Genomic DNA, 12,920 nt, shown 5'->3' with positions numbered 1-12,920 from the left:
CTTTTTTTGTTGCTTGTTTCTTCCCAAAAATTGTTGTAAAATTCATCGGATATGAAAATCTAATGATTTGTAAAGGCGTCGATAAGCGCAGGGCGTTGGAGTAGGGGTCCCGGGTGCCCCAGGGCCTTTTTGAGCAAAACTTTTACCCCCTTGATGAGGGGCGGGCAAAAGGATTTCCAGCATTTATTGAAATATTAATATTTGCTCTCTGCTCGTGTGTTGGAAACTTTTTTGCGGGGGGAGGGCACACAGAACCAGGGAAATTTAAAGGCATACCAAATGTTTGTCCAAGAAAATTCTTTGGGCCAAAAACAAAAAAAGGAACCCTTTCCGAGACCCGTTTTTTGACCAAAAATCAATTGAAAGTTATGGCTCTTGGGTTTTTGTGGCTACAGCTTTTACTATAGTGGCTTTGCAGATTAGTTCTCTGTAGAGAGGGTATTTTGATTTTGAGGAGTTGTTTGTGACGCATTGAGCCTATAGATCCATAGATCTGTCAGTGGAGAAAGGTATTTCTCTTAGTCCCTTTCAAGCAGTACACTTAGAGAAAAATAAAAATTAGACGTAGTCAAAAAAAAGCTATATTTAAATTCAAAGTGTTCAGTTTTTAAATAAAAAGAAAATAGTGAAATTAAAAAGAATCCACATCATAGTTTTTTATATTTAGTTTAAATATGGGATGTATTAAAAATACATTATTAATAAATTATTGTTTAACTTGATTTAAACATTAAGTTTTAAAACGTTCAATTAATTGTATTGATAAATTAATTTATTAAACATTAATTTAAAAAATTCAATTATTTTATGTAAACACTATTTTACTATAAATTTAATTAAATTACAATTAATTAATTTTACTTAAACATTAATTTATTAAATTAATTTAATCTGATTTAAACATTTATTTTTTAAACATTCGATTTTTTTATATAAACATTAATTTATTAGAAATTTAATTAATTTGATTTAAACATTAATTTTTTAAACGTTCAATTCGTTTTACTTAAACATTCATTTATTCAAAATGTAATTAATTTGATTTAAAAGTTACTTTTTTAAAAATTTATTTTTAATATGTCCCCAATTTAAACTATATATATACAACCCTTTAAAATGTATATAATATCCTACATTTATAGGAAATATGTAGCTTTAGTTTAAATCTGAAATACACTTATTTGAAATCTTAAATATTTAAATTTAAAAAATAAATTGAAATAAAATGTCAGGAGCATCGTACAGATCAAACCCTTATAGTTATATGTAGCTGCCTACGACATATCTGTAAAGATATCTGTCATTGTAAGAATCAGAAAAAATAATAAAATCTATTAGATTCCAAAAACAATTTAATGATCGGATCGCTTTTTAAATCCAACATGAATAAAACAAATTAAAGCGCGCCTGTCGTTCAGCTCGTTGAACACCTGGTTCGCAGAGGAATGAACTGATGAATGCATACTTTTAGGAAACGCAGATACTCAGATCAATTACTGAATACAGTGCATCATTGTGTCGAGGAACGTGTGCCGCGACTCTTGACTTTTCGCCTGCTTTATGGGTCAGGGGGTGGTGGTGCGGAGGTTTTTTCAGCTCTATAACGGATTAACAGCCATTATCTTTTTGTGAAACGCTCTGCCCCAAATGGAGTGTAGATTTATTGTGTAAATTGTATTTATTTAAGATTTATAGATTACAGAAGTGTGTGGTGTGCTGTGGGTTTTTCTTGAGTGCAGTGCTGAGATTTCTGTTGGCATTAAAAAATATTTACAGTGTCTAGACTTTGCGGAGCATAAATCAAATGCATTCGAGGAGGGAGAAACTCTCGTGTGTGTGTGTATGTCAACGTGTGGCACAGTGTCTGCTGCAAGGAAACCAGAAAAAAACTCCAAAAAAACTTTATTTTTTGCCGAAATTATTTGTTAATGTCTTTTGGACTAAAAATCGATTGGTAATTTGGTGGATAACAAATATAAAATGTAAAGAAATTAATTATCGCGACGATAGCCACTCGGATCGACAACAAAACGCATGCCAAAGGCAAAACGATCTGTTGGAATGCTCATTATCACACTCAGGCCCATTTGTAGAGGAAAATTGTTGAGATACCTATAAGGAAAGACAAGACATTACAGAGGGAAAGATATAGGCTGATGGTAGAACCCACTTGGTCCACATAAAGCCCACAGAAGCATCCGAATCAAGCATGGCATGTACGGCCGAATCGGAAAAGTTCCATTGATAGCCAACTGTGGCAATGGTCTTGTTGGTGATGTAATTGTAGGCCAACAGATTGGCCATCTGTATCTGTGGATAGATGCGCTGCCAGTAGCTGATATCCAGGCCAATGCGAGAGGCCGAGGCGGCGACAGCGAAATTGTGATGCGAATAACTGGGAGGAAAGGACCAAAACGGGGTTAGTCGGAGAAACCCTCGAATTATACTCCCCGTCTTACCGCGCCGCCAGAGCAAAATCTGTGGATAGTTTCTCTGGAGAATTCCACTCCAACAACATCTCGCCGCCCAATGCCCAATGCTGGGTGATGGCCCGCATCACGGACAATGTACAGCGACCACTATCCTTGCGAACATTATAGAAATTAGCAGACCAAGTGTCGCAGGGGCGTGTCAATTCGATGGTATATTGGCTGTCCACGGGCGTTTTCTCGCTGCTCCGCTGCAGCGTGGCCTCCAAGCGGAGGCATTCGTACGGATAGTACAGGATATTCAGATTGGCGGCCTGCGTCGAGGGATGTATATCCCCGATAATAGTGGGTGTAAGCTAGCACAAGGGAAAGAGGGTAAGAGCGGTCCATACATCTATCTCCGTGACTTACCAAAACATCATTTGTGAGGCGAAATGTATAGAGACCGCCAAAGCGAAAGCCCGCCGCCTTCATGTGGCTCAAAATCCAGGACCCTGTGATGTACTTGTGCGGCCCCAAACGATGCATATAATCCAGTTCAAGGCCATCAAAGAACTTGGGCATCACGTTGCGCGACAGACCATGAAGATTTTCCACATTTCCGGGATTCTTTTTGGTGCACGCGCCGCGTATCCACTGAAAGCAGCGGGGGAAAAAGATCGCCGATTTGTCTTTCTCGTAGGGGGGGCAACCTTTGCAGGACATTGCGATCGAATCAGAAATATCTGAATATTTGAATTGAAAACGTTAGGAAAATTTGGTTTGAATTGGGGGGTTTTGATCTGGTTTGTTCTAGTTGCTGGGTGGGAATAAAAGTCTAAGGGCATGTCTTTGACAACACACTCAAATGCTCCTGTGTGTGTGCGTGTGTGGGGTTTCTATTATAAATTTATGATATACATGGAGTTGGTTAAGGGAAACGCGGGCGCACTCAAGTGAAAATATCATCAGCTGTCAATTGTCATTTTATGCGCCATTTCATAGGGCTCTCCCCTCCCCTTCCCTTCTGGTGGACCCTTCCTTGGCACACCATTAGGCGCATTTCACACTTTTTACATTATTTATTTGCCACATCGTCGTCCTCCCTTTTTTTTTGGTTTTTATGCCATCTGTCTGTTGGCCCGGTGCCTCCTGTTTTTGCTGCTTCTCCATTTCATGAAATATTTAAACATTAAGTCCAAGAGTCCTGGCTTTTAAAGGATAAAGCGAGGACAGCGACAGCGACGGCGACGATAAAGATGATGATGATGCATGGAGACGGGTATGCGCGTGTCCATTGGCGGTTCTTTCCGGGGGAGGGGGGGTTTTGGGGGAGAATTATAGTTGGAGCTGATACCAGACGACAAATCAATGAATCGCAAGCGTTCGATTCGGAATTTAATTTGAATTAAATTTGTGGGAAAAAATGCGATACGGAAATGGTAAAAGTTTTCTGATAGAAAATTGACTTCTAGAAGGGAAATTTCGTATGAAGAAAGGGTTCTAAAAGGTAGAAAATATAATTTAAATTACACTAAAAGTATCAGAAAATAATATAAAGGGTAGAATATAAATTATATGTAATTACATCAATATATGATCTAAAAGATAAAAAATATCTAAGAAAAGGCATTCTCAAAAAATATCACCTAAACGAAACAGACTTGCAAAAAATAAATATTTAAAATAAAAATATGATCTAAAAAATATGATCTCAAAATAGACATCTATAAGAGCTAAATGAACTAAAATATGGTTCTCTTAAAATAAAAAATCTAAAAAACGAATTATCAGCTACAAAATTAAAAAGAAATATGATCTGTGAGGAAATGTGATCTAAAAAAACAAAAGATCTAAAAGATAATTGTGATCTAAGAAATACAGTTGATCTTAAACATAAATGTGACCTAAAAGAACAGATTATCTAAAACGGAAATGTGATCCAAAGAGACACATGATCTAAAAAGATGTATGTGTGATCCAAAGAGACAGATGATTGAATGTATAAGTGTGATCTAAAACATAAATCTGATCTAAAGAAGACATTGTGTAAAACATTGATGAATAAAATGAATAAAAATTATGCGATGTAAAATATAAATTTGTTATAAACAGTACAGAATGATCTAAAACATTACTGTGATTTAAAACGTATATTTTATCTAAAGAAGATCTAAAACTAAAGGTGAACATATAATCTTAAATATATGTAAATCTTATCTACATGTATCTAAAGAAGACACAAGATCTGAAACATTAATGCTATAAAAAAAAAAAACATATGTATGACCCAAAACATAAAATTGAATTAAAAAATTTGATGTACCAGAGCAATAAGCAAAATAAATAACAAAAAAGATCTTGATCTTGGTCTTGATCTAAAAGTATCTAAAATGAGAGAAATTGGCATTAAAATGTTTCCAATTTCCTTAGAACAGGAATTATCTTCCTAAAAGTGTCGGAAATTCTCAACACTAACTCAAAACGAATTCCTCGAATAGGACTATCTCATTCCATACGATGTACCTTATTTATTTATTTATTTGGTATTTATTCTAGCTCTTAGTTTCTAACATTATTTCCATCACGTATAAATGGGTTCTATGTGCGCTGATAGATTTGTAAGAGGCAAATCATTGCCGTATCGCTCTCGTCGATCACACAGGTTCGGGTACTGTTTGTCCGGCATATAGCAATCCCTGCCGGGCCTTGTGCTCCACTTGTAGATGGGCTGTTCGGGTATATTTATGGTGGCAAAGGCGCAGCTGAAGAGGAAATACCTATAGCCCGTGTACTGGAAGGTCAGAGCGGCACAGCCAAAGTTTGAGTTCTTCTCGTTGATCAGCAAAGTGCTGCGGAATGTGGAACTATTCAGAGAGGAGAGTATAGAACATGGTCTTTCGGAAAGCCTCCTCTACTTACGCTCTCTTGTAGAAACTGGGCAAGCGGAGAGTGTCGGATCGGGGTATGCCGGGCAGCTGGCTGAACCAGTCCTCGACCATGGCCTTCATGATGGCCAACTCGCTGGTTTGTATATTGCCAGAAGGCCTTATCAACTCATCGGCCATGCTGCCAATGTAGTAAAAGTACGGGGAATTCATGCAAAAGGCGTTGCGTAGACGACAGCGGCTTATCTGGAGTTTGGCGAACCAGGCCAACTCTTCGGACCACTCCATTCGGGCCATGCGACCGGCCACCGGGAGATTCCTATAGCCCCCTCTGGCCACCTTACTCCGCACCGTATTGAACATCGAGTCGAGGTCTTTCTTGTACTTTTTCATTTCTACATATTTCGCACTGTGATGGCAATCGTGGAGGCTCTACAGAATAGGGAATATAATCAGAGTTTTTTGGCATATATTTCAGTGTTGACTCACGCCGTTGTTGTGGCAGGCTATGTTCTCGGTGTGGCATATCGTTGAGGTGCAATATCGATTATCCTTGGCGCGGGTTTTCTTCTTAAACCCACCCATCGTGGCGGTGATTGCCAGCAGCAGGAAAAGTAGTGTCTGCAGGTTGATCCTCATTCTGGCTGGCGGAACTCAATGACTATGAGCCGTACACTCGATGCAGAACCAATTTATAGACATTTTGCTCCAAACTCAAAGCTCGAAATACTTTCAAGCACTTGTGTATTATTGCACCACCGAAAACAGCTGTTGCGAATCAAATGGTATTCGTATTTGTTCTGTTTTCTCTATAACATTCTTAAATAATTATTTGGTAATTTAAGAATGTGGATTTTCTTTTGTAATTTCATTGGTAATTTTACAGCTGCTTAGAAAGCTGTTCTCAGGCTGTGATTCGAGCGGTAGAAGACCCCATAAACACACCCGTTAGACTCCCAGACGTAAATTTAAAATCCCTTAAAAATTTTAAGATAAAAATACTACAAAAAATATTAATGTTAACGTTACAAAATATTGCAAATTTATACTAAAATAGATAAACCCAGAAATCCCCTAAAAAATATTACTCAAAGGTAAATTCCACAAAAAAATATGGCTTTTCATAAATAAATAATACAAAAAAATAATATTAAAACCACAATTTAAATATGTCATTATATTGAAAGAAAAATAATATTAAATATAATAATATCTAAATCTTAAACATAAAAAATATAAAATATAATTATAGGTTATATTCAGTATTCAATTATAATCATTAATTTTAATAGTTTCATAAAAAGTTACATTATTTGAAAATAATCAGTATTTATTTAAAAAAAATGTAACTTTAAAAAAATAAATACATATAAAAAATCAATTTAAATTAAATTTTTGTAACACTCTGTTAAAATAGTTTCTCTGTTAAAGAAAACTTTCTAGTATACTCTGTTTTGGGAGCGAGCATGGATGACAAATGGCAATGACGTTTTGCCAGATGTCTAAGCCGATTTCCACAGCTGTGGAGTTTTCATCCGAAAGCAAATGCAAAAAGTTGTTTATTCAGCAGCTCAGTGGCGCGGGCTTTGGTTTGGGGGGTTTTTTTTTTGTTCGCTACTAAGAGAACTCTTCGAGATTCTAAGCCTCCACCGTAGTCTCTCTCTCTGTCTGTCTGTCTCTCTTGTTTCTGGGCACACAGAAATCACCATTCTCTTTCGCATTCGCAGCCTCAAACATCACTTATTTAGACGGCAGCACTTAGATTTATCACCCAACCAGCGGCAGCGGCAGCAGAAGGAAAAAGGAGCAGGAGCAGGAGCCGGCCATGCTGGGCCTTCAAAGCCATTTGCTTTAATTTAATATGCTAAAATATAAGGGGAAGGGGAGAGGGAGAGAACCAACCACCCCGACCCGCATTTGTATTCGCAAATCAAAGCCCGCGCTGCGACCACAGAACTTTTGCAGAATAACCGCAAAAAGCTCAAAGGAAAAGCAAATGGCATGGGTGGGGGAGGGGTGGGGGGGCGGGGGGGGATTTGCGATTTTAGATGAAAATGTAAATGGAAGATTCAACATGATAATCATAAGTAAACAAAGAAAAAGTAATACGAAAAGAACTTGTTCAAGGCTAATTGGTGGGTTAGAGTAAAACCAATCAATATTTATGGGAAATTTGCACAGAACAAACTGTTGCACGGACCTGACACATCCTTCAGCAGGTAAACAATGTTGACCCAGTTCTAAAAATGATTTAAATCGGATCAACATTACAAAGTAATAAACAAATACACACAAACGCACAGAAACACACACAAAAACTGAGTTTTGAAGTGCAGTTCAATGTTAAAGCCAACTGCAGGACTCGCCTCTCCATTAACTTATGAGCTTTTTTACCAACCGAAAATGTAGTCCCGCCCCCCAACCCCTCACACAATGCAAATATTCAAATGAATATAAATTAAAATTGAAATATAAATGATACGATACAAATGGAAAACAAGGCAACATACGAATTCAGAGAGAAAAAACTAGCCAACATTTAAAATATTTACTGTCCTGTTTCTGGCCATTGTGGAAATTGTAAAACATCGAAGAGAAATCAACAAAAAGCAACAGGAAAACACAAAACACTAGGTGATGTATGGAACGAAGCTTTCGATACCCTATAAAGAGCGCCGCACATGAATCGAAAAGTCTTCCCTCAGACCCCCATATACTCCGTACCGTACCCTACCGTCACAGGGTATACCAAAAAGATTCAATCGCATTTCCATCCACAAAAATGTATTTATTTATCTGCCTCTTTTATATAGTTTTTTCCTTGCGTATAAAAATGCTTACAAACGTGTTTATTTTTTTAATTGCTCAACAGTTTTTTCTGCCTGTGCATATAATTTAATTTTATTTATTACGGCCTTTCGGGGGGGAAAAAAAAACGAACAACAAAAAGGAGTGAAAGCTCGCAATAAATTTTAAATATTTCAACTATGTCTTTGTTTTGTTTGGTGGGGATATGTTTGGGGGGCACTCTTGCAAATTCGTTATCAATAAAAGTTATTTGTGTTTTCTATAGAATTGAGTGTGTGTTTGAGAGGGCGTTGATCAGCTTCCGGCCAAAATGAAAATGGAATTTCCCACCACGAAACAAAAAATAATGGACTACTATTTTCAAAAATAAATATTTATGTAGTAGTCATACCAAATGCACAAAAATCACTAAATTTAATAGAGTTTGGATTTACGTAAATTTGATAAATTCAATTATCGTTTGTTTTTACAGAAATAATTGCATTGCAAATATTTGATGGACACATTTGCTCAGGTATGGGGGAAAACAATTTGTCAGGGAATTGCGTTTATGAGGTGACATTTATGATGCTATTTTCGTGTTCGCTGTAGGTGTAGGTGACTGCTCTTTTTCTTTGGCAATCGTCTTATCTACCGATCTTCATTTTATGTACGAGGCTGTGCTTCGTTTATTCTATTAATCCCTTCTTGCATTGCCTGCCGTTTTCTCTCTGTTGATCTTCATTGTATGTACGAGCCAGGCAGTGGTGTCTCTCACCGCAACAATAACAATGCACTCCCACTCGGCAGTCTTCGTCATCAGCTTCGTTTCAGGGTGCGTTTGTATGTGTGTCTGTGTCGTTGCATTCAGGTACCGCGCGGATTCTTCTCGTTTACGCTTTGTGTTCTGGGTCCGCTCTGCTGCTGCGACGCGGCAGAGCCACATAGGACCAGCTTGAGCTTGTCACGGTTCGTACCGAAGCTGATACCGCGCGCCTTCCTATTTCCCTTTTGTGTTCTGGGTCCCCTCTGCTGCAGCGCAGCGCGATGTGCAAGGTTATATTTAAAACTTTCATTTTTCAACAACAAATAAGGAATTTATTTAATAGGTTCTTAAAAATCTTTAGCCTTTGATTGTAAAGTATTGTCCATGGTTCGAATGATCATAAAGCCTTGCAGCGTCTCAAAGGTAGCAGAGAGTTCGAGAGCTTTCCGTACTTGGGCAACGCGAAGGCTCCTTGATATGCTTGGTGTCCGGGCGCACCCGCAAATATTGGGCTGGCGGCTCCATCGGCAGCAGTCGGCGACGTACCTTGAGGGGCGCTGGACTTTCAACGATTTCATTGGTAGGCATCTCCTCCCTCATGTCCTCGATCACCCGATAGAGCCGCTTCAGTCTCTTCTGCCGCAGATTCACATCGATTAAGTCGCTTAGCCTCTGGGTGCGAGCGTACTGCTCGCGTAGACCCTGCAGTTTGTCATGCTGCTTTTTTTTGTTGTACGTGCTGTAGATGTACAGCGCCGACTTGTCCAGGTAGAGCATGGTGCTGTAGTCTGTGGTTTTAAAAATATACTTAAAATTTTGTTTCGTCCTAAATTGTGTTCGAGGTGAACAAAAGTTGTTATGTTTGTGATTTAAAATTTAAGTAATGAATGACAAGGCGTCCAGGGCATACCATCACTAAAGTGTTTATCGGGTATCTTAGTGTTGAATCACGTGTGCCTCGACTCAGACGTTCCAACGAGATGGAGGGCAGGAGTAGATGCCATCTTTCAATGACAACTCTTTTGCACTTATTTCTGGTCCATTAAATATTTACAATGAGGCAAACAAATCAAAGTGACAACAAACATTGAGAGGCTTTTTACTTTTACTGATTTTCGCTCAACACAAATATTTGCATACCGTTCCCACCCCCCTCCCCGCAGCACACTTTCTCCGTGTCTCTGAAGAGACCATTTCCCTTTGACTTGAGGTGAAAGGAGAACGGGGGAGGGTCGGGTACTTGGGCACGATTTGCATTAAGCCTTCTCCCATTGAAGTGGCTAAAAAGTGCCGTTGCCATTTGCCATTTCCATTATCTTGTAATTATTTAAGTGCCTTCAATGAGGCACCTTATTGATGATGACAGGACTGGACCCCAGAACCCCAGCAAGACCTGTGCCCATCGTCATCGTCATCATCAACACATCCTTCAGGACCCCCTACAGCGATGGCAAAAGTGAAAAAAAAATCAAAAAGCCATAAAAACTTTACACAATCGAAACGTGCAAAAGTTGATTTTTGCCAACGCCAGCAGCAAAAGCCAAAGTATTCTGCTGGAGAGAGTCCTTCTTTGCCTCATGCTCCTGAATCGAAGGGAAAATAAAAATAAACAGCCAGACAACAAAAAATCAAAGTGCGGCCAGGCCGGAGCATGTGAAAGTAAAGTTTTCCTTTCCTTTCTCCACGAGTTTTGTTGGAATGGGTAGCTAATACGAGAACACAGTACAGGACGACCATCCAGGAAAGTGGAGTGTGCAGAGAGTGGAGTGGACAGGAAAATCGACCCATAAAAAAACGAGAGCAAATAAAAAGCGCAAGAAAATTACTTTCCGCTCTACAAAATGTCCTGCAAAGGGGCAGTACAGTGGGGCCAGAGAGCATTAAAGTAGGAAACGTATATCCTTTGAAATTCCGACAAGAGTATATTGAAACATAAGGGGATCTTTTGATTAATCTGTGAAGGCACTTCATCATCTTTTGTAGAGAGATGGCTGTAAGTTCTTAGGTTACTGGTACCACTGTGTGTGTATGTGGCAGCATTCAGCATCCAACGTCACCAATCGCTGGTGGTGGTGGAGCCCATCCTCAAAGTCAAGCGTGTAAAAGTAAGTAAAGTTGCGAGTAAAAACCTTTTCCGCCTTTTCGGCTTTGGGCCAGCGGCCTTTTTTTTTGAGGCATTATGTACTGACAATTTTCATGATTATGCGCTTACGGGTTACCAGAGACACACTCTGTCCAGCCAGAGGGGCATCATCATCATCATCATCATCTCTCAGTGTCCGGTTGAGCGCAGCTGTTAAGCCTTTTCCGTTTCCGTTGGCGTTTATTTTTTGTAGCTTTCTTTTCCATTTCACGACTTGACTTTGGCGCCTAGCATTGATAGTATTGAGATACCATTGACAGCCGTAGAGAGCAGAGACTATGGGCAAAGTAGAGAGCTTCCTGGTTATAGCCATCAAAACGGAAATGAACATGGGAGGGGGTGAGCGATGCCATTCAATTGGCATTGCCGGATGGATACTGAATGTGTAGCTCGACATTTTACGGGTAATTATCGAAAATGTACTCGGGGGTTAACGGGGGTTAAAGGGAATTAAAGATAAAAGATAAGCGGAGGTCGGGGTCAGCAAATAGAGAGATGCGAAATAGATTGAAAGATGATACCGAAGAAGGGAAGGAATTAAGGAACATAGTAATAGGTTCTGTGATGGAAGGGTTCAAGATAAATCTGGGTCACCAAAAGATACAGAAGTTAAAGGATGCTTGCGGTAGTTCCGTAAATGGAAAACTAATAGAGCAATATATAAAAGTTTTGCTGTAAATCAAAGGTGGGGGTCACCAAATATTGTAGAAATTAAATTAAATTAAATTAAAGGTAACTTGCAGATGATCTATACAAATGTTTGGGTAGTTCCGTAAATGGAAGACTAATAAACAGCTTATAGGGAATTTGCTGTAAATCAGAGGTCGGAGTCACCAAATATTAAAAAATTAAATTAAATTTAATTAAAGGGAATTTTCAGATGATTTGAAACAATGCTTTTGTATTCGAAATTTTTGTAAATGGAAAATTAATAAAGAAATTTAAAAGGAACATATTAAAGATATGCTGTAAATCCAAGGTCCGTGTTAACCAAATATTGAAGAAATTGAGTTTATTTAAAGGAAACTTGCAGAGGATCTTAAACAATGTTTGAGTAGTTCCGTAAATAGAAAACTAATAGAGAATTTTAAAAGGAACATATAAAAGATATTCTGTAAATCCAAGGTCGGGGTCACCAAATATTAAAAAAGGAAATATACAGTTGATTTAAAGCAAAGTTTGGCTTTCCCAGTGTTACAAAAATGGAATACTAATACATAACATTTCTTCTACCACATTTCATTAGCTCTCTCTCTCTCTCCCCCGCAACAAAATTCTTGTGCCCCAAAGGAATTTCAATTATCCAAGCGAACATTTTGATTACCCACCAAAATCGGGCATGTAATCCGCGTACAGGCAAACATCTTTCTGGCCATAAAATTGTCATAACTGTAAAGTTATTGTGACATTTCCAATAAACGCTGGGGCGAAATGCCAGCTGTGGCTCAGACTCCGGACTCCGGACTCCTGCCTGGGGGGACTGGAGTTTGTGTTGGTTAATTTACTACAATGCCCCGCCAATATGCAACATAAATAATGTTGAGCATTTGACATAAATAACCAAAGGATGCTAAAATTGGCAGAAAAGGAAAGGGAAGCCGGGAGGAGTCTGGCAGCTGCTGCAGCAGCAGTCAATTTCAGTTTCAGTCTTTCGTCGTCTGGGACTGTAACAATTAATTACTAACTAACAAAGTTCCACTTGCCAGGCGCTAAACTTGTGCCAGCAGAAGTCTCCCCTAAGATCTGCAGGACCCAGGACCCCAACCGGAACCGAAACGAATCGAAGGCGACGTCCAAGCCGTAGACTGTCGCACACATAAAGCGCTTTTAATTGATTTTCCTGTTACGTGCGATGGCGTACCAGTGTTCGATTACTTGTGCCCGGCTCCTTGTGCCATTCGTAATCGTTCATTCATTCATTCGAATTG

General features: G+C 38.8%; 2 protein-coding genes across 2 annotated transcripts; both read right to left on the bottom strand.

Annotated features, from left to right (window-relative positions):
- Positions 1-1,887: 1,887 nt before the first annotated feature.
- Positions 1,888-3,206, bottom strand: LOC6594242 (mitochondrial import receptor subunit TOM40 homolog 2). Its single transcript, XM_002019940.2, has 4 exons — positions 2,841-3,206; positions 2,460-2,785; positions 2,171-2,395; positions 1,888-2,112 (listed from the first exon to the last, which is right to left on the bottom strand). Exons 1-4 carry the CDS (start codon positions 3,132-3,134, stop codon positions 1,992-1,994), a joined length of 966 nt encoding a protein of 321 aa, XP_002019976.1. The 5' UTR covers positions 3,135-3,206; the 3' UTR covers positions 1,888-1,991.
- A 1,708-nt stretch (positions 3,207-4,914) lies between these two features.
- Positions 4,915-5,935, bottom strand: LOC6594241. Its single transcript, XM_002019939.2, has 3 exons — positions 5,786-5,935; positions 5,331-5,728; positions 4,915-5,275 (listed from the first exon to the last, which is right to left on the bottom strand). Exons 1-3 carry the CDS (start codon positions 5,933-5,935, stop codon positions 4,993-4,995), a joined length of 831 nt encoding a protein of 276 aa, XP_002019975.1. The 3' UTR covers positions 4,915-4,992.
- Positions 5,936-12,920: the final 6,985 nt, after the last annotated feature.

This window comes from Drosophila persimilis, unplaced genomic scaffold, assembly GCF_003286085.1.
Source record: "Drosophila persimilis strain 14011-0111.01,24,50 unplaced genomic scaffold, DperRS2 tig00003933-arrow-pilon, whole genome shotgun sequence".
Taxonomy (NCBI): Eukaryota; Metazoa; Arthropoda; class Insecta; order Diptera; family Drosophilidae; genus Drosophila; species Drosophila persimilis.
Note: the sequence above shows the minus strand (reverse complement) of the source record. Positions and strands in the feature narration are given on the sequence as shown.